The sequence below is a fragment of the Ammospiza caudacuta genome, chromosome 29 (genome assembly GCF_027887145.1).
Source record: "Ammospiza caudacuta isolate bAmmCau1 chromosome 29, bAmmCau1.pri, whole genome shotgun sequence".
Classification (NCBI taxonomy): Eukaryota; Metazoa; Chordata; class Aves; order Passeriformes; family Passerellidae; genus Ammospiza; species Ammospiza caudacuta.
Window position 1 is genome coordinate 2,251,877 of NC_080621.1, and position 22,184 is coordinate 2,274,060.

Genomic DNA, 22,184 nt, shown 5'->3' on the forward strand with positions numbered 1-22,184 from the left:
AGAATTGGAATTCTTGGTTCATTTCTAATGGAATTCTGTGCTGCCTTTCAGTACCAGGGAGATCCACAGTTAAATGTTACTCCCCATCATCCTGTGGACAGATACTCAAGTTTGTGGTGCAACTGTACTACCCCAGTGTCCCCTAAGGGTGAAACTGCTGACAAGCAGATGACCTAGATGAGTCCCCACAACAATTAGTAACAGAATATTGGCTCATTTGTGGAGGTAGAGCCTGAATTCCTCAAAAATTAAAGGTGGCCCATGTAGCATCAGACAACTCACTGTGAAAGCACCTATCGTTAAAAAAGCCATCAAGAGAAAACACAGAGAAAAAAGATTTGTCCATCATTACAAAGAAAAGTGTTATAGCAATTTCAGACCCTAGGGCCCTGCAAAATGAGTTACATCAAATTTATTTCTGCATCCACTTGCCTCGGGTGAGGCACTGAAACCATTATAGCGATTGGGGTGTTGGCTGAAGAAAGAAGACAGTGCTACTTGCATTGCAATTAGTGACATGATGACTGATGTTAGTGTTGTCAGACATGCAACCTTACGGAACAGAGCAGCACTTGATTTTCTTTTACTGGCACAAGGACATGGTTGTGAGGAATTTGAAGGACTGCGTTGCATGAACCTGTCTGATCACTCTGAATCCATCCTCAAAAGCATACAAAAGCTGAAAGATTTGACAGCTCCAATTAAAGAAGATGGTGGGTCATGGTTAGATGATTTGTTCCAAGGATGGAGCTTTGCATCTTGGCTAAGGGGACCTTGTAGCATAGGTCTCTATGGATTGGGTGTTTTGGTAGTGGTACTAGTAGTAATACCTTGCATACATTGGTGTGTGTGACAAATGATGGGCAAAACTATCAAAGAAGTTTCTCTCACACAAGAGAGAGAGGTAGGAAATGGTTTCACAGGGAGTTCTTGAAATCTCACACAGATGGTGAAGGAAGGTATAGAACATGGAGGAAGGTTTTGAATAAGACCTTGGAACAGACGAGACTATTTTGGAACAATGACTTGTAATTGTTATCAGACGTGACTTTTGCCCTTTGAACTGACTGGACTTTCACAGCATTAAAATTGCTGTGTTGGAATATAGCAAGGCTTAATGCGAGCAAAAAGGATGCTTGAAGCAAGTAATAAGCAGGTATACTATAGTAAAGCTATGAAATGCAAGGTAGTTAATAAACTACACGGATACAAAGGTTTCTTTTTAGTTGTACCGTGAGGGGGAATTGTGGGAATCCTTCAAATCAGAGAGTTTTGGGAAAGCTGCAAAAGGCAGACCTCAGAAACAGCAGACCTGCAATTAGAGCTAAGCAGCAGCCATAAGATTTGTCAGCAGAAAAGTTATAGAAGAAGTAGAAAAGTAAGGACAAAAAGAACAATGGTCTGTGTATTAATGCTTGGTTAGGACAACTCCCTAACCTTCAAAAAAGTATCTCTAGCAAGATATTAGGAACTTCTCAGCTTAATACTGGAGCTCAGTGCATTGTGTTTTAAGGCTTACAAGCAGGTATTTTATTCAAAAGAAGCAAGCACTGTTTTAACAAAAGGTACGTGTGCGTATAGTGGTTGGATAGAACTACTGTCAATATGCTTCTGCTTTGTGTGATTGGTCAAAAAACTTTTCAAGGAAGCTGTACCATTAAGTTCTTTGCCTGCTGCCACAGATGTGAGCTGCTGGTATCTTCCCATAGTCATACCCAAGTCATGAGACTGATGCTGGAAAACAAACAGCTCAAGGCGCGCTCCTCAGCAGTCCCGTCCCGTTCGTGATTCGTACAGAGACCCCCAGCCGGCAATAGTATATAGATGTTAAATTACATCTATGAGAAATTAATAGGTATTATTTCATTCATTTTGATATTTTTTCATTTCATATAGATTTATATATTTTCATTTCATATAGATTTGGTTTCTTCCTCCAGCTTGGGAGAGTGAAGAATTACAACAGTGCAAAACCTTCTGCCCGCACAGCAATCAGCCCCTGGGCATGTGCATGCACACCCACCCACTGTGCTTGCTCTTCTCAGCATCTCGGGGCTGCTGTTTGCACAGAATTGGGATGAATTTAACTCAACAGAGGCACGACTGGGGTGTCCAGCTTGTCATGAACACTCATGGGGCAACAAACAACACAGAGCTCTCAAATCACATGATCACAGGTAATTTCATTCCTGCTGGGAACTGAGGAAGTCTCAAAAGAACCAAAGACACAGACAACGGGGTGGAAAACATTGGCATCATGGTACTGCTGGTATCCTCATGGAGGAAAATCTCTTGGATTTCTTAAGGTGGGAGCTTTCCAAAAACTAGGAAAATTGCCCAGCACTGGCTGCCCAATTGTGAATGGTTTTCTTGACTTGGCAAAGCTGGGGTGTTAACAATGGACTCCGTCCTTGGTTCAAATCTCCTGCCCTCACCTGCAGGCAAAAGCACCACCAGCAGCAGCAGAAGCTACTTCAGTCAATTTTCTCAAAAAGCTCTGGTAAAGTTGGGAGAGGAAAAGAAAACACATCAGACACTGTGGATTATTGACAAGACTCTGAGGAACAGTTCCAAAGCAAAGGGCAGCAGCTTCTCTCTGGGCCACTCCTTGTGCTCCAAGGCAGCCGGGCTGCCCTGGCTGCCCAGGACCCTGCGCCCCACGGGCTCTGCAGAGCTGCACAGCGGGGAGGCAGCTTCGGGCACCTCAGGCCCTGGGCAGGAGTGGCTGCTTGCTCTGCAGGGCTGCCTCTGGGCAAAAGCAGGGTGCTGGCCTTCTGCTCTTGGCCCTAGCCTGGCCTTGAAGGGCTAATCCTGTTCCCTGTCTCAAATGTGCTAAAGACAGACTTGTTTGTTTCCAGCTCTGCACAGCACTGATTTGCACCACAAAATACCAAAGGAATAAGGTCTGAACAACAGACCCTGACTGAAGCCTCAACAACAGGACCTGAGCCAAAGCTGCCCTCTAGATGATCTTTCCAACCCAATGTTCTATGTATCTGCTCCTTAACCAAGTATTACTGTCAAAAATATTGTTGCAGCCATTCACTGGTGAAATACGTCTGCATCTTTCTGCATGAGGAAAACGGACACGGCCACACCTGGCCTTGGTTGCTTCTCGAGCCCTGGGCAGGCTCGAGGAGCAAGAGGAGAATGAAACCAGCTGTGCCCCCAGCAGAAGCTCTGGCACATTGCTCGTCCAGCACTATCAGAGCCGGGCTACTCTCACAGTGCACTTGGGAGCCTCATGGCCAGCAAAGGTGGAGGCACCACAGGATTTCCCGGTTCCTGGCCGTGGCTCTGCAGGGCTTGGCTGGGACAGCTTCCCCCAGCTGATGTGCAGCACTGGATGAAGGGAAAAGCATTGGGGTACCTGGCGATGTATCTTCCTTAATAACCAGAGGCACCCTTTTGTAATAATGCTGAGGTTCATTGCTTAGCTTATCCTTTTCTGAATCTTTTTTGCACTTTTGCATTACAGTAAATTACACTGTTTCTTCAGCTGGTGTCTATGTCTGCATCTCTGACCCTCCCCACCATCAAAACAAACACACAGCCAGTTTAGCAGGAGACCTGCCTCTCTGCCAGCCCATCTCTTGGTAAACACCCCTGGTGGCCATCTCCACAAATGAAATTCCCACTTTGCAACTTCCTTTTCTGCAGGCAGGTGAGAAAAGGAGCCACTTCTAATTCTGGACACCTCTAAAAACCAGCTGCTTTCAGCAGGCACAACCCTGAAATATCAACCTCCTTCCTTAAGCTGCCACAGGGAGCTCCCACCAAGAGGCCTTTTGTCCAACGATACCCACAGAAGAGCTCGAGAAGGGAGCAGTTCGAAACAACTGCTTGAGAGTTTAAACCTGCCTTTATCAAATGAGCACACACCAACCTGTCCCAAAGGGAAAGCAGGCAGGAACGAGAAGCTCCTCTCCCACAACAGCAAACTCTGTGCTTTCTTTCTGTTCCAGCTGGAGAGTGGAGGCCACGGGCTACACCTCACTTTGGGAAGGAGCCCTGGGAATTGGGCTGATCTGGGAGGGCAGAAAAAGGAATTCTCCAAAAAGTAGAAAGAGATTCTCTGGAAGGAATAGATGATGACAATATTTCTGCAGAAAAGTGAAAAAAAGGATAATTGAAGCATTTCAAGAAGTGCCCAGACTGAAATTGGTTTGCCAATATGACAACCCCAAAGTCTCTGTGGTGTGTCAAGAAACTCTGGAATGAACTGCAAGGCTTGGATAAACATCATTGGTGTCCGTCCCCCAGAGCACAAGCAGCTCCCCAACATGACTTCAAGACTAACGGACAAAGTTTCCCCCTTCAGCTCTCCACAGCAGCTCTAGGGAGTCTCTCTCCATTGCAAGATCTCCTTTGTCAGTCTACAGTGACAGGAGTTGGCTGCAGGAGGCATTTGCATTGGAGATCTCCCCAGATGGGGGGAAGAAAAGGAAAAGGTGATTCCTGAGGAAAGAAAATAGCAACGCTGTTTGGGAAGACACCAGTGTGAGTTCACTACAACTCTAGGCCAGAAATGCTTTGAGGAAAGCAACATCCATCCACAGGGCAGCACTTTGACTTTGATATCCATGCTGACAAAATTGCTGCCCCTTCCTGCTGCTCTAGCTGACTCCAAATCACGAGAAATGCGCCAACTCTGCCAGGAGGACATGCTGAGATAAAACCAGCTAGTCCGCTAAAAAGGAGTCCACATTAATGTTTTCCAAGTCCCGCTTTTCATCCTTTCCTAGCCAAGCCAGAGCAATGTCCTTCCTCTCTGTCCCCGATGGTTACCCAGGCATGGGATGCAGCATGGGGACAGAGCCTGTCACTGCTCCCAGTGCCCTGCCCTGCCCTTCCCTGCTGGCCTTGCCCTTCCCTGTCCTGCTGGAACCTGCTGTGCTGTGCCGTGCCGAGCCGAGCCCGGCCAGCGGTCACACATTTCAGGAATGACCCTCCCCTGTGCCAGCCGTCAGCGTAATGAACATACCACTTTCTAACTTTGACTAGTTAGAGAGTCTTTGTCCGTGATTTTCAGTTTTAACAATTCAGGGAGCTTTTGTTTTCCCTGACAGAAGTACAGTTGCCGCCAAGGGAAGCACACCCAAAGACCAATAGTGACCCAGCCTTCCCTTTGCTTCCCTTTTCCTTCCCTCACTGCTACACAGCTCTCATACTAGGACCTCAGTGCTGCCTCACCTGAGCATTTAGAGCTGCCTCCACGCCATTCCAGGCTAAGTGCAGGTGCTCAGGATTCTGAGGTTTTCCTAGCTTCTTGGGAGAAGGTGTTTGCTTCATCTGGACTTCTTGGCGTTTCACCAGAGGAGCCAAGAACAGGCAAATTTCATCTCCACTGTGAGCTCTTCATTCTGCTTGTTCCCATGGAGCTTAAATGCCAACCTGAGCTCATCGTTCCTCTGGTACCCATAGACCATCACAACCCTTCCATGGCCTCGAGAGAGAGGAGCAGCTGCACATCTTCAGAGCAGCAGTTGCCAGCCCGCAGCCCATTAGGGAGGGAAAGAGCTTCTACCCTTGCTTTCCAAGCAGCTCCTGGTTAATGACCCTTTTCAAGAGTTTTCCTGCAGTGCTCTATCATGGGTAGATCTAAAGTGAGAAGCAGGTAGAAAGTGTCAAGTCATCTAGGAAGGGGGACCTTGAAAACAGAAAGATTCTCTGCCTCATTTTCCTGTCCTCGCTGCAGATTTGGAGGGTGTTCTGGGCATTTTGTAGACTGACTCTCTGTAAGGGTACAAGGGCACTGTGAAAGATATTGCCTAACAAGTGGCCAGTGTTAGGTGCACTCTCCTCTTTCTTTGAATGAAGCCAAACTGGGACTCTGACAGGACATTGCAGATGTTTAAGACTGCCTGCCCTGCAAATCAAGCCATGCCATTGAAATGAGCTCCGTGTGCCCCACAACAGCTGCAGCTGAAGAATATGGCCTCACCCTCAAGGCTGTTTCTAGGATAAACTCAAAGTACAAGTTTAGCATGCATGTCTACAGATCTGGGCTCTTCCTGGGTGAATCCATTTTCTGTGGTCTTTTGTGATGAGAAACCAAATGTAGCCAAATCCCAAAGCTGCTGGGAAGATGCAAAAAACTGTGATTATAGGGTCTTTGTGTGTGTCTGTGTCTCTGTGTGTGTCTATATCAGATTTCCAGTCCATGCTTTAATCTATGTACATGTCAATTTGGATAAATATTTTTAAGAGGAAGAACTCACTCCTTCAATCCCCTTGGAAGTCTGAACACATTTCTGGAACGGAGGTTGCTGTGAGCTTCCTGTGATGTTTGATCCAAGGCAGCACTAGAGCTCTGCGTCCCAAAGACACATTGTGGAGCCTGACCAATGTGTTTGGATTCTTGCAGCCAGGCCAGACACTTCAGCCCCCAGCACTCCAGCTGCCAGTGCAGGTTCTGCAGCATGGACAGCCACAGCTGGCTGTGGAATACTCCTGGGAAAGAGGAATTGCCACCGCCGGATCTGGACATGGTGCTTGAGACACTGGAGATGTTTTCTCCCTCTGCTTGGGCAACTGCATTGGACTGGGAAGAAAGGGGCTGGACTGAGAACTTGTGAATGCTGTTGCATGGCTGAGAAGGAAAGGCTTCTGGAGTTCAGCTGTGAATGGACGAGGCAGGTTTTGCCTGGTAAAGCATGACTTCCTAAAGAAGAGGGAATGAAAATGTCATCCTGGACTAAGGATGAAAAGGTGTGAGCTTGTGTTGGCCAGGTTTGGGTGCTCCTTTTCATGGGAAGAACCCCTGATGCAGGAGCATTTGTGGTGAGGAATTGGAAGCTTTGTAGGTTCTAAGAGGCTTTGTTTGATGGGAAAGAAGAGAAGAGTGTTTGGAGAAGTGGCACTGAAGGCCAAGTGTCCCATGCGGGGAGGGGCATGCCAGAGGTGCCTCTGTTGCAGCTGCAGCAGATGTGGGCTGTGCCTCTTTTGGGTGGGAAGGCCAAGGCAAAGCAAGGGCTGGGCTGCAGCTGCTGCTGCTGTGTGAGCCCTGCCGTGTGTGTAGGCGCTCCCAGAGCCGTGGCTGGGGCTGGGCTGCAGCTGCAGCTTTCTTGTCCTCTCAGTAAGCTACTGCCTGCAGTCCAGTTTCCATCTGGGAAATCCTCAGCTGGGCAAACTGGCCAGTCTTGCTGTCCATGTTGCAGAGCTCATTCCTGTTGCTCTTGGGCATCTCTGTGGGAAGAGATGTGTGTTCCCATGCTGTCCCTCCCAAGCTGCAGCCTGGACGAGACTGCTGTGCTCAGGGCTGTGGAGGAAGGAGCACATCCCTGTGCCAGGAGCTGGCAGGACTCCTTCTTAGCAGCCATTCAACGTGTTCAGTGTCAGCCCCATGTTCAACACTGTCAGCTCTGACAGCTTTTGGACTGTGTTTGAGAAGTCAATTTTTCTGACTGTTGAATGGCTTTGGGGCCCCGAGTTGTTGTTAGGAAGAAGGGATTAAGTGTCTGAGCCATGGAGTTGGTGGACCAGGTGTTTTTTGTAGGTGGTGAGAAGGGTTTCTTCATTTCTGTTTCTCTTTCAAGGGGAATATTAATGTTGCCCCTGAGTCTTTAGGAGGGGAGCCTGTGGACAGAGCTGCAGCAGAGGGAGCTTTGCCTAGCACGGAGAGCTGCAGCAACAATTCCCAGGAGCCCAAGGAGCTTGGTAAGGACAGAGGCCCCACTGGTTTAGAGAGGGGTGAGATGGCTGCTCTGAGCCTGCCTCTGGCAGGAAGGGAGATGAGAAGGGTTGAGTTCCTGTCTGCAGGCTTGGTGCTTCCTGCTGCCTTGAGTTCAAATCCTGCACGGGCACAACCTGCCTGAGCCCTGCCCTCCACGCTTCTCCAGAGGCTCTGACACTGAGTCCTGTGCTGGGGCAAGAGAGCAGGGAGTAAACCTGACCTTGTGGCAGTTGTGTCACCAAGCCAGGTGTCCCAGTTTTGTGCTGATGTCCGTGGATAAGTTTGCTGCAGGATGTCAGTGCTCTGGAGGCAACGCTGAGTGACTCTTGAAGCAAGAGAGGAAAAGCCCAGAAAAAGGTCAGTGTAGAAATCTGAGCTTTTTGTCTCCAAGCATTAAATCAATGTAATGCCACTCTGCTGATAGCTGTAGTGAGATACATTAAAAATACAAGCAGGAGAAGCTCTGAGGCCAAGGAAATCATTAGTCACAAATCCAGGAGCTCAAGGAAAAACTGAAATTACCCCTTTAAATTAGTGAGAACTAAAGTAGAGAGAGAGCACTTTGGGTCTGCATCCTTGAGCAAAGCTGGTGCTGCCTGCAGTCCTGTTAGGGAGCTCTTTCCTTCACAGCTGTGAAAAACAGAACTCACTTCTTAGAATTGTTAAAAGTTTAATACTAATAGGATAAGAAAAGACAATATTTGCAGCACTGTGGTGCTTGGGGCTAACACCCAAACAACACCTGGTGTGTAGCCACAGTGTTATTTTTATGGTGTTACTTTGCTGAGATGCAAGCGTATTCATGTGTTTCATGAATTATTCAAGCATTCTTGGGAATTTTCCGATGTTTTGGCAACTCCTTTGTTTGACTTCTGCACACTCAGGTTTACTGCATGACATCCTGTTTGTCAGGTCAACATATTTTACTTCTTCTTGATTCTCTTTCCTGCTGTTTCACATCCTCTGATAAGGCATTAGTATGTTCTCCCTAAATTTCACATGGTATTCTCTAATTGTCCTCTGGTGCTCTGGTTTGTGTCAGGGTTATTTTATCACTTGGACAGGTTGGTCAGTGGACAGCCTTACACTGTTTTTAGTTACACACAAGCCTTTTTTCCCCTTATGTTTTGCTACGCTCTGTAACACAATCCATTCATCACACAATTGTTTCCATAAGTGATCCATAGATGATATATTCATTACACTAATGTTTCTATGAGCAACACTGTGCAAGCTTAAGCTGATGGATTCTGTTCTATTACAAGCAGCTAAAAGAGTTCTAACTGATGTTATTTCTAAATACTTATAATCACTAACAACGTCCATAAGCTAATACCTAAATTCCAAATCAATATTACCTGGTCATTTGTCACAGAGCTGTTCATCCCAGAGCTAGTGGTTGTTTTGGAGGAGCTGTGGCTCACTGCAGAGGGCAGGTTGCAGATGGCAGGGAACGGTGCTAGTTCATAACTCAGCTCCCAGCACCTTCAGCTTCAGCCATTTCAGGGATGACTGAGATCTCTCTGTCAGCACAGAGAAAGAACCAGGCTGGGCTTCTTTGTGGCAGCTGGCACTGTCTGTGTTTCAAGCTCTCATGGGGGCCCTCTGCACTGCGAGGGCTTTCAGTGTATTGGGATACTTCAAAACTTCAGAAGTTATAAACTCTTGGAAGGAGTCTGGCTCTTTGAAAAGCAGGCTTCAAATTGCCAAGTGAGATTTTGCCTTTCGGCCCATCTTTTACAGACTTTGATAGAAGGACAGTTACTTCCAAAAGGACAAATGATGCACAAAGGCCAATATTGACCCAGTGTTCCCTTTGCTTCCCAGACTTCCAGCTGATCTGCCTTGCCAGGAGGGCTGCCCTGCATGGGAAGAAGGATCAGAAGGAGAGCCTGTGAGTATGAGACAACTGGAATCCCTTCGTGTACACATAGATTCACAGATTTCCACAATTCTAATTCTATATCCATATAGTTGTATTTATAGATTTACAGAGGTGTGTTTATATGTGCATATATATACATCTATATAGTAAAATTGATCTATGTTGTTATAGATGGGATAGAATTAGTTACATTTCTAGATTTTGAGATTTACATTTATACATTAATGGAGTTACATTTAGAGGTCTACATTTAGATGCCTACATTTAGATACCTAAATTTAGATGCTTAGATATAGATCTAGAAATATGCATAGTTATTTAGTTAGAGGTATGTGGAAGTTTAGATGCATAGATCGAGCTGTGTAAGCCTAGGCTGCATTTTTACCTCTTTCCCCCCTCGGCTGCCATTTCACCTCTTGCTTTTCCCCCGGTGCCCCCTGTGTCCCCTGTCCCTGTGCTGGGTCCGAGCTGGTGGCCGGGCTGGGTGGAGCAGCACTTCCAGCCCCAGCTGTCCCTGGAGTGGTGGGAGCTGCAGCTGGCCACAGGCACTGTCCCCTGAGGAACTGCTGAAGGACGGTGAGACTGAGGGGGCTGAGGGGGCTGAGGGGGCTGAGGCGTCGAAGGGACGGTGACCCTGAGCTGCTGCTGGGGCTGAGGGCTGTGGGGCAGCCGAGGGCCATGGTGGCACTGAGGTTACACGGAAGTGGCACAGGCTGATGGGGTGGAGGGTCTCAGGTGACGGGATGGCTCAGAAGGGACTGAGGGGGGTGAGAGGACTGTGAGGGGCTGAAGAAACTGAAAGGGGCTGGGGCTTCACCCAGAGCATGGCGGGGCTGAGCGGGTGGACAGGGCCAGCAGGGAGCGCAGAGGGCTCTGGGACTGCAGCTCTGCCAAGCCTCGGAAGCAATTCCAGAGCCTCCACTTTTGCCACAGCTGCAGAGGACAGCCAGAGACTGACGGGAGGCAGCAGGGAGGAGCTGAAGGCCAGCAGCGAGAGCAGTGAACGGGGACCTGCTGCTGCCAGCCTGCAGGGAGCCCGGCTGAGGCCACAGGCCCGGGGAGGCAGGCTGGGGCTGAGGCTGCTGTGGGCTGTGGCCGTGGGCACTGCCCGGCGGGGCAGCAGCGGGCCCTGCCCGTTCTGGGACTCCTCAGCGCAACTGCCCCGGCTGGCACAGGCAGTCCTTGGGCAAGGCAGCTGTGCCAGCAGGGATCGGGAGCTGTGCCGGCTCTGCCGGGCTGCCGGGGCGGCGGGACAGTCCCGCCGCGGCTGCGCTCACCACAGTCTGGGCCGCTCGGCTGCTTTCTCTTTCCGACCCTCTTGGGGAGGCTCTGACATTTCCTCTTCCCTGATGGAAGTGCAGCTGCTGCCAAGAGAAACGTCCCCTTACTCACTCAGTGTTCCCTTTGCTTGCCGGATGCCCCATCTGCTGTCGCTGTCCAGGAGAGCTGCTCTGCACGGGAGGAGGAGCCCGAGGGAGAGGCTTTGAAGATGGGGCAGCTGGGATCCCTCTGCTTGGAGCTCTGTTTAAAGATACACGGACTTGCATGTGAACAGGCATAATTATATGGACTTGTGCATATGTAGCCTGCTATTTGTACAAGCCTATTTCCATACATATTATATTATAATATAGTTATTAATATATATTATATTTATGAATGTTATATGTATATATATGGACGCATATACATACATAGAGGTTTGCAGTTACATATTTGTGTGTATATGTATCTAGTTCTTTATGTATGTTTTAATATCTGTGTTTAGATTTCCATAAGTATACAGTTGTATAGGTATCTATTTGTATTGATGTAGTTTTTGGTATATCTCTTTTTAAATAGGTATACTGGTATTTGTATCGGCATATATGTCTGGTTTTGTAGTTTTAGATGTATATTGATCTATTTCTATATCTGCTATATTTACATATATATCCGGATGTATAGCTGTATATTTCTATTGATGCAGTTGTACAGTTATTTAGATTGGTAGTTGTTGATGGAAGGAGACCCGGACACCAATTGGTTCATCACAGGTCCGATTAATTGATTGATACAGTGGGTTAAATACAGTTCATAATAAGCTTCATACACATTGCAAAAGCTGAGCTCAGGATTGGTTAGTTACATATCATCAACTATGCCTACTTCTGCATCTTTGTGGTTATTCTTTTGATACTTTCTGCATATTTTCAGCAAGAATCTCTCTTCCCTATCCTCATGTTGCGGCAAGGGCATCATGTCCTTGCCTGTCATTGGTCACTGACTGCTGACTTCCCTTTCAAGCTTAACCAGCGACATTATGTCAGCATGGCCTTTCTCAGCTAACCAACTGTTAACAAAACTCTCCACATTTCCCCCGTTTTCTTCTTGAGCAAGAAGACTAGTGTGCCAGGTTTTTGCTATCATACGGCTGACCATGTTTTGAATACAATTAAAGACACAAGGCAAAATAAGAAAAAACATTAAAATTACACCCAGTAGTCCTATAGCATATGTCACAAGGTTCCTCAGCCATGGTCCAAGTCCTAAGCTTTTAAGCCATTCGTCAATTCCTAAACCGTCTTCTTCCTTGAGATTGTGAAGTCCCTGTTGCAGTTCTTTTATCTTAGTGGGAATGGACACTGAATGATCAGACAAATTCATGCAACACATTCCCTCAAACTCTTCACATCCATGCCCTTGTGCTAAGAGCAAAAAATCTACAGCAGCTTTATTCTGCAAAACAGCATGGTTAACACTCTGCACATCTGCGGTTAGCATGTCTAGAATTTGTGATGTCTTGTTTAGCTCATCCTTTGCCCAGCACCCTAATTGCTTTGCTAAATTCATAGCTTTATTGGCAGATCCTCCTGGCAAGATAGTTGAAACTACCACTTGTTTGAATGTACCCCAAAACTGTGGATCTCCTATCTGGCTGCAGTCTAAGTCATGTATGCTACGTCTCTTCCTGTTTGAATTTTGACTCAGCTGCATTAGCAAGGATACGTTAGGGTGAAACAATGACAATTTTCCCAAATAAGAGGGTCCACCCTGTGGTTTAGCTGGTATACCATTCCACGCTCTGTCTCCACAAATCAAAAATATTCCTGTGGGTAATTTCATTGGTGCCATGATATTTGTGTCGTTACATTGACTGTAATGCTGTGGAGAGAATTTACTCAAATTCAGGGATGAATCTAAGGTGGCCCATGTTTCTTTAGGTTGATTTAAATTCTAGGCACCCAAGGGTTTGAAGCTAAACCATCCGCCAGCTGTAGTGTTAGACATACTGGCGCTTGTACTTCCAAAAAGATCCAATTCCTCAGGAGGAGAATGCAAAGAAGTGTTAAGTGATTGGATTAGTAAGCATTCACGATAGCCATCACTCTGACGTGCAGTATACCCTTGTTGTGCTGGCAATTTAATGTTTGACATGTTATGCATGCATAAGGTTCAATTATTTATTAAACTGCAAAATTCTCCAGGAGACCACACCAGAAGTCCCACCAGGCATGTTCGAAATGGGTTATTAACCCCCCCAAGACTAAGACAAAGCGATGATTGGTTAATTTGATTAGCAAGTGTTACCCATAGATTTTCTCTTGGCTGACTAAAATGTGTTATTCCTACTGCTTCACATGTTACCGCATTGAGCAGAATAATATAAACAAACCTCATTTTTCTCTCTTCTTTCCCTGTTTTTCCTTTCTTCGCTGTCTTTTCCCTGGTTTGCTAGAACGGCTAATGGGGTCCTGAGTCAGTCTTTGAATACATTGATCTAATTCCAAATCAGCATCCTTGCTCACAGGTATAGCGTCAGGTAGGTTTAAAGGCAAATTAGCTTTACAGCAAGCTGCTATGATGCGTGAGGCTGTAGTAATTTCAAATTCTCTAAGTACTTGCTGCAACTTCCACCTAATATATGCTATAGCTACTTGTTCTGCACTCTCATAAAGTTGTAATCCTGACCTTCCTGGTAGGCCAGTACTTTGCTCAAGAGCTCTATACCAGGAAGAGTCTCGAATCCACTTCCCAAAACAAGGTCTACACCATAAATATCCTATTGCCCTTTGTGAGTACCAATAAACCTTATTGCAATCTGCACAATGCAAAGCTACCCATGCATAGCACTTGTCATTATCCTTTTTACAAACATAGCAAGGAAGTGAACATAAGAAAAGATCAGTATTAAATCTCATCTCTATAACCCAATCCAACCAATTCAATGGTGGTGATTGCAAAGCCTCTTCACCTTTCTTACTATATTAGGCTAACAATTCAAGCTCTTTCTTTAGCGCAAGGCGTACCTTATTTCGTAATCGCTGTTCTTTGTCTTCTTCAACAACTACACCCTCCCACCAGGCAGGGTCCCATATACGTGCAATTGCCCTAATCATAGAAAACTAATTAGCAATCACTAATAGCCTTACTCAGATGAGGTCGTTCCCTTTCTTGCCTTCTTTTTCTTATCTGTCTTCAGTTTTGCTGCTCCTAATTTCACTGGTCCTGTCACTTGCAAACTCAATTTTTGCAACTTTTCAATGCAGCAGTCTAATGCTCTTTTGGGATCCCCCCTGATGGGTCCTATAATTGAACGCTGCGTTAGGGGTACTAATTTTCTACACCTTGCAGAGACTAAGCGTGATTTACTTTGAACCTTGATTCTATTCACAATACATTGTAAGTCCCATCGGTAATAAGTAAGAATTTTCTGTTCAGGAGACTCATAAAGATTTAAAGCTGCATATGCATTTTGCCCCGTTTGTCTCCTTAATTCATCCTGCCAGTTTTCACCCCACGTGTACTCGTGCCGGCAAGTATTACACCACAAACCCAATAATAACGATTGTTCTATCCAAAAAGTTCTACCACAACCCCCACAACGTAGGGCTATCCAAGCAGCACAATGTGGATTGTGACAGTCAAAGCAATTTTCATTTGCTGGACCTGTTAAACGAAAGGTTGATAATGAGTCAATAAAACCAATCAGCTCCTGAGCTGTCCGGTAGTGATGCGTCAGTGCTCTGTCCACCGCTTTCGAGTATCCCTTCAGCTGTAGCAGTAGCGGTCGTAGGACTAGAGGCAGTTTTTTCCCCAGTCGCTCCTTGTCCTCCTCTGTGAGGTTGATCACCAGATGCTGCATCAAAAACAGGTTTAGTCCACTTAGCAGGCACCCACAAAGGCCCTGTAGGTGAGGAAACACAAAGATACCCCCGACCCCAGTATAACACTTTTGCAGGTTTTTCCCATAATCCTGTACTCGGGTTCTTATACTTAACCCAGACCTCTGTTTCCTTAGTAGTTTCCTGACTTGACCTCGGGTGATGTTTAATTGCAGGGGGGGTATTGTCTTCCCCAAAAATACATAAATGGTTGATCACATACAGAACCTTAGCCAAACATGCTTGTGGGTCTCTTAAATCTTGATGCTTTTCAATATACTGCTTAAGGGTGCCGTTTGCTCTTTCCACTATTGCCTGTCCAGTAGGGGAGTATGGAATACCTGTCACATGCTTAACGGACCACTGATTCAAAAATTTCTGGACCCTAGCACTTACATAAGCTGGACCATTAACCGTTTTGATACTCTTTGGGACTCCCATGACAGCGAAACAACTTAACAGGTGCCTGATAACATGTATAGCTTTCTCTCCTGCCTGAGCCGTAGCCCATATGTAATGACGATATGTATCTATAGTGACATGCACATACTTGTCTCTACCAAATATAGCTACATGCGTAACATCCATTTCCCATTTCTCATTTATTTCTAAACCTTGAGGATTAACTCCGACGCCTAAATCTATTCCACCATTATGATAACTACATGTTGGACATGCTCTAACAATGGCCTTGGCTTCTGACAAACTCAGCTCAAAGTGCCTTGCTAATTAATCCTTTTGCATTTTGATGATATCTACTATGTGCTTCTCTTGCCAATGTATGCTTATCAACAGGACAAGAGTTATCAATGGGTAAGGTAACCAATTTGTCTGCACGTTCATTCCCTTCTCCTAAACCTTCAGACCATTTATGGGTCCTAATATGAATCACAGAATGCGCTGCATTTCTCTCCCGTAAAGCTTTTCTTAATTGTACCAGTAACTCATACAATCGTTTATTATTCACTTCCTTAATTGATGCTTCCTCTATTTGTCTGACTACTCCTGTGACATACATAGAGTCTGTGACCACATTTAAAGGCTCCTGTAAGTTGGATACTGCCCATACTACTGCTAACAATTCCAAGGTTTGTGAGCTATCTGCAGGGTCTGCTGTGAGGAGCTGATGCTTCCATTGTCCTTTTTCTTGCCAGGTGACAGCAGCACGCCTTGATATCTTTCCTGCATCTGTAAAAGCTGTAATAGCTCCTTCTATGGGGTGTTCTTCTCTCAACGGTCGGGTAATCCAGTTCCATTCTGTCATCTATTGCAAAACTCTGGGCACTAATTTGCTGGTCTCTGCTTTAGCAGATGATGTCAATAATGCTTCCTGTAGATCCTTTGAATTAATCAAGTACCAGTCCAGGGTTTCTTTTACCATAGGCAATCTAATGGTAGCGGGTTCTCGACCATCCACTTCAGTAATTCTGAGACGCCCCTTTTTGATTAACGCAGCCAATTGTTCGATTTTTGAAAATATTGTTTTCTTATGCTGTAGTGGTGGTGACAACCATTCCAACACCCGTATCTCCCCCGTTTTCTTTTGTTGTTGAGAGAGAGCACCAAGCAAATGGCAAGGGCTATTCCAGATGGTAAGGTCAATGGGGTGATCGAGTTGTCGACGAGACACATACCCTTGTTGTACACAGTTACTAATTTGCTGCAAGGCAAGATGGTGCTCCTTTGTCAGGTATACAGGAGTAGTGGGGTCAACGCCCTTTAACAAAGGCCGTAAGGATTCTAACAAATGATTTGGTATTCCCACAATGGGCTTCAACCACTGTAAGTCTCCCAGCAACTTCTGTGCATCATGCAGAGTCTTAATATCTAATTGTAATTCCAGTTTTTGAGGTATTACTATTTGATCAGTTAAAGTCCATCCCAAATATTTCCATGGCTTTGTGGTCTGAATTTTCTCTGTAGCAATAACAAGCGAATATGCTGCAAGAGTATCTCTAATGCTGTCAATCTGCAAAGAGGAAAATGGTTGTTGCTGTGCAAACAAAATATCGTCCATATAATGATATATTATAGTTGCTGGCCATTTGCGACGTAGTGGCTGTAATGCAGCATCAACATAAAGCTGACAAACGTGGGCGAATTGCGCATGCCCTGTGGTAATGCCATCCATTCAAATCTTTTGTCTGGTTCTCCATGATATATTGCCAGTAAAGTAAAAGCAAATCTCTTCATGTCATCAGGATGCAGCCCAGTAGTGAAAAAACAATCCTTTAGGTCAATAATTAAAAGTGGCCAATGTTCTGGAATCATAGCTGGATTTGGAAGACCAGGCTGTAAGGCCCCCATTAGTTCCATCTGGTCATTTACAGCTTGTAAATCATGTAACAAACGGTATTTCCCTGATTTCTTTTTGATTACAAAAATAGGTGTATTCCAAGGGCTCGTAGAGAGTCGTAGGTGTCCCTGTGTGTATTTTTCCTTTACCAATTCATGGGCGTGCATAAGACTCTCCCCTTTTAATGGCCATTGCTTAACCATCACCGGTGTATCCGTTTTCCAGGTGAGTGGAATGGGGAAAGTCCAAGCAATGGCAATTACCCCAAAGGGTGCTGATTAGTTAACACCACTCCCAATTGTGTTAAAATGTCCCTTCCAATTAAACAGGAAACTGTAGGAGGCAATTGAACAATTGAAAACACAGCAGATACTTGTTGATTATCAATGTACACCGACAAAGGCGGCGATCTGCTGGCTAATGTAAATCCTCCTACTCCTGTGAGCATGTTTGATGATGGGAATAGGGGCCAATGTTGTGGCCACGCTTCTGGAGAAATGATGCTGGTATCTGCTCCTGTATCCAAAAATCCATAAAGGGTTATGCTTTGATGTCCATGGGTAATGTCAACTTTTTGCTTTGGTCTATTTTGTAAATCCACAGTCAAAAGTGTAACACCAGTAGAGCCAAAACCCTTCTCATTCCGTGTTTGCCCAGAAAATGATGGTATACCTGATGTCATTTGTGATAGCGGTACCAATTGTGCGATGCGTTGTCCTTTTGTTATTTTAATCGGGGGATAAAGGGTGTAAACCATGATTTGTATTTCCCCTGTATAGTCCGCATCAATAACACTAGTCATTACAAATAATCCCAGCATGGTTGTTGAGGAACGTCCTAGTAACAATGCTCCACATCTTTGTCCATTTAATATAAGAGGACCCTTTACTCCAGTGGGTATCCTCTCAGGCCGGTTCGTCATTAGTGTGACGTCTACTGCTGCTGTTAAGTCCAAACCGAGGCTCCCTGTTGTTGCTAGTTGCAGACAGGAGGTGGCAGTGATGTTATGGCAGCAGCTGGTGTCTCCGATGTCACGGCAGCAACTTGTGTCTGGGCGCCGCCCCCTTTGCGCTCCTCCAATCGTTTCCCGACCAGTGCTTACAAGCCGTAGAATTGTGGGAGCTGGACTGGCAGTTTTGACACCATATGCCAGTTGCTCGACATCCTTGGCGCGTATGTCCCTCATTGCTGCATCGGTAACACTTGATGAATGGTCTTGAGCCTCCTTGCGTGACTGCCAGTGAGCCGCTTCGGAGAGGAGCAAGAGCAGCTAACACCTGATTCTGAGTAGACTCTGCTTGCTTTTGCAACCCTAATCCTAATTCCTTTAAAGCTTCTGCTATAAATGCCTGTGAAGCTGTTGGCATTAATGCCATTCGCTCTAATGCCTCCTCAATGGTCCAATTTGCCCCTAAAGTAGCTAACACTCTTTGTGTTGCTGGATTGCTATTTTGCAAGGCCCACTGCTTTAATAGCGCCCCTTTCACGTAGTCCGCAACACCAGCCCGATCTATGGCAGCAGCTGCCCTATTGATAAAACTTCCAAATGATTCTTCTCTACCCTGTTTAATACCCATATAAGCCGGTAACCCTCCTGGCTCTTTAACCATGTCTATTGCATCACGCACTAATCGCATAGACTCTCTAAGTTTATCTGCTCCTGATATCATCTGTGCCTCTGTACGCAAATATGCCCCTAAGCCCATAAGCTCCTCTACTGTTACTCCATGTAATGGATCTCCCTGAACTCATTGTACAGCAACCGACTCATTAACCAGAGCTTGCCAATGTGCATTAAACAATAACTGCTGGTGCTGAGTGAATATTAAATGCATTATTCCTCTTAAATCATTAGGGCATAAAACCTGAGTATTAAAAAGGTTATCTAGCATTTGCCTAACAGGTTCACTTTTTACTCCAAACTGACTAACCGTAGAATGTAACTGAGCTAACAACTTCCAATCTAAGGGAGCATATTCCGCTATATTATGCGTAAGATTCTCCTGTGCATCATACTGTGGTGTGTATGTGACCGGACATGCAAGACTAGAAGCTACGCTTCCCTCCTCTGTTTAGCCATCTCCCCCCATAGGTCACTGTGTGCCCCTGGGACAGGGTCTGACTTTTTAAGGGTGCTATGCTGCTGGTGCTTCGGTACAGACACCGAGCTTTCCGGGGGGGGGGGGGGAAGTGGAACTGGAGCCGGCTCGCGCAGGGGAAGCGGCCCCCCCGCCGGAGCTGGCTCGCTCGGGGGAAGCGGCGGAGGCAAAGCTGGCGGCGGAGGCAAAGCTGGCGGCGGAGGCAAAGCTGGCTTGCTCCCACCCCCACCATCCAACCCGCCTGAAGCTGGCGGCAGAGGCAAAGCTGGCTTGCTCTTACCTCCATCATCCAACTCGCCCTCCCCCCCTAACAGGAAGGGTACAGACAGTTCCACTGTGTCTATAGGAAAATCCTCCACACCACTTTGCTGGGGACTCTTAGTCATAAGTATCTTAGTTAAAGAAGGTGCCAGGGGATCATCCTCAGGACCATACCCTATATTCCTCTTATGAGCTTCTGTCACCCTTTCTGCTGTCTTTCTCTCAGATACCTGCTGAAGCAACGTGTTATACACCACCCACCATAGCTTGCCTAATTTCTTTGCTGGCTTATCATCGTCTAACACTATCCCACAGGATATCCCCAAACTTTTTCCACTCTGCTAGCTCATGAACTGTATGTGGGTTAGCGAAAATTCCTTTAGCATGGCCGTAAGCCAGTAACCCTGGTAATTCCTTTTTTGAATCTATCCCCTTTACTCCTCGCCATTCTAAATACGCGGCGAAAAGATCATATGCTGTTCGCCTATCCATACTATTCATCAGCGCGCCCTGTTGCAGCTCTCCAGGCTTCCAGCAGCACGTATTGGCTCGATTCACCGTTGTGAACCTCGAGGGTGCTTCAAATTCCGCACCGTCCTGGCTGCAAAGAGCCAAACCCAACTTCCTCGACCGTGGCGCGTTCCCCGCTTTTTCTTTTAATCCGAGATGAGAGGGCAAACGTTCGGGGTCACCATTTGTCGATGGAAGGAGACCTGGACACCAATTGGTTCATCACAGGTCCAATTTTATTGATCGATACAGCGGGTTAAATACAGTTCATAATAAGCTTCATACATATTGCAAAAGCTGAGCTCAGGATTGGTTAGTTACATATCATCAACTACGCCTACTTCTGCATCTTTGTAGTTATTCTTTTGGTACTTTCTGCATATTTTCAGCAAGAATTTCTCTTCCCTATCCTCATGTTGCGGCAAGGGCATCATGTCCTTGCCTGTCATTGGTCACCGACTGCTGACTTCCCTTTCAAGCTTAACCAGCGGCATTATGTTGGCATGGCCTTGCTCAGCTAAGCAACTGTTAACAAAACTCTCCACAGGTAGTGCTGTGTGTCTCTTTATAAATAGGGTTTTTTTTGTATCTGAATCTTGAATGTAATATGTAACATTTAATCAATATTCACATGTGTATATTGTGGTGGTTATATATGTATATAGTTCTATTTAAATTTGTTTGGGGTTGTATAGTGGAGGAATTCTATTTATCGAGTTCTTGGTATTACGTGGAGATACTGATAGTTTTGTATCTCTATATGGGCTGTACACTTGTAATATGCAATAAATTCAGTTGATAATTTCCATTGATCTTTTTGTGTGTAGTAGAGGTTTGCAGAGTAGTTTTTATTAAAAGAAGTTTATATTTGTATGTTTCTAAATAGTATGGTGAAACAATCAAAAAAATTACTTTTTTAAAATTTAACAAAGATCTCTATAGTTATATGCTGTCAGTGCTGGTGTATCAATTTATAACAAATGCCATTTGTCAAGTGAGATGAATGTGTTGTAATTTGTGCTAGTCAAAGCCATGGGCAGATGTAAATGCAGGAGGATTTTGGCCATGCAAATCTCCAGCCATGCCCAGCACATGCCCCACTTGCACACAGGCTGGGCAAAGGAAGTGCAGATTTGGGCTGGCAGCATAGCCCTACGTTAGCTCAGTACTTGCTGGTAAGGCCTGCTGGCGGAGAAAAAGATCATACGTAACTGCAAACCTCTACGTGCCCCTGTGGACGTGCCCGCAGACAGGATGGAAGAGGGGCTGGGGCTGCCCCCGCTGGCAAAGCTCTGTCCCCTGGGCACCTGGGGGCTGTCCCTGCCTGGGCCGTGCAGGGCTGGGCCGTGTTCTCCGGCCTCTCCCGCAGCCCCTCAGCTCTGGCTGCACTCGCTCTTTGCCAGATGCGGGCAAGGATGGGACACAAGAGCAGGACCCCACTCGCGGCCGCTTCCACAGAGCAGCGCAGGTACCTGCAGACATCCCCACCTGGGCTGGGCCTGCTGGCACTGCTCGGCCCAGCGCCACGCTTGAAGCAGGCCACAGAATGTCCCTCTCTTCCCGCCCTTCCTTCTGTTGCAGATACTGCGGAGGTTCCTGGGCCTTGGGCGCAGAAACACCAGCGCCGCAACAACCGAGGGTACGGCTGAGCTGTGGGCAGAGGCTGATGTCACCTCAGCCTCCCCTGAGCATGCAGCAGACTCTGTCAGGGCAGTGGCTGAGGGAAGACTGGAGGCTGTCACGGCCCTGCAGGCTGTGCACTTGACCAAGCAAAGTAGCAGTGCCCTGTTGGTTGTGTTCAGGCACCTGCCAAGTGAGTGCAGGGACAGGCTGCACCCGGAGCTCAGAGGCCTCATGGTGCTCAGCAAGGAGCACTCGCTGGTGAGAAGGGGCAGTGGCTGAAGACACGCTGACAGCGTGGGGCTGGCCAACACAGACCTTTGGCCTTGGCTGGCCTTTGGCAGCAGAGGCAGCTGCTCCCAGCTCTCCTGCCTCCCCCTTCAGCTGCCCGAGTGCCCCAAACAGCTGTTGGTGCTGCGGCTGTCCTCAGCCTCACAGCATGGCCTGCCCTTGCACACAGGGTGGAGGAATACGCGGCCTCTGTCAACACCTGCTGGAGCAGCTGGCACATGCAGATGTAGCAACGGTCGCCATCATCCTCCCTGTGCTCACACACATGCTCCACATGGAAGACCTCAAGATACCCAGCGCCACCGCCCTGAAGCTGGCTGAGCACCTCCTGCCATATCTGGAGAATGTAAGGCTCTGTACCCCCAGCCATGGGCACTGGACGCTGCCCAGAAATGTTGTGCCT

The 22,184-nt window shown here is 46.7% G+C and overlaps 1 protein-coding gene across 1 annotated transcript in view; it reads right to left on the reverse strand.

Moving 5' to 3' along the window:
• Positions 1-7,186, reverse strand: part of LOC131569164 (serine/threonine-protein kinase PAK 3-like) — a 28,906-nt gene extending 21,720 nt beyond the window's left edge. Inside the window, exon 1 of the mRNA XM_058821387.1 lies at positions 7,088-7,186. Within this exon, the coding sequence (XP_058677370.1) occupies positions 7,088-7,186 (99 nt within the window). The remainder of the gene's footprint in view (positions 1-7,087) is intronic.
• Between the last annotated feature and the right edge of the window lie 14,998 nt (positions 7,187-22,184).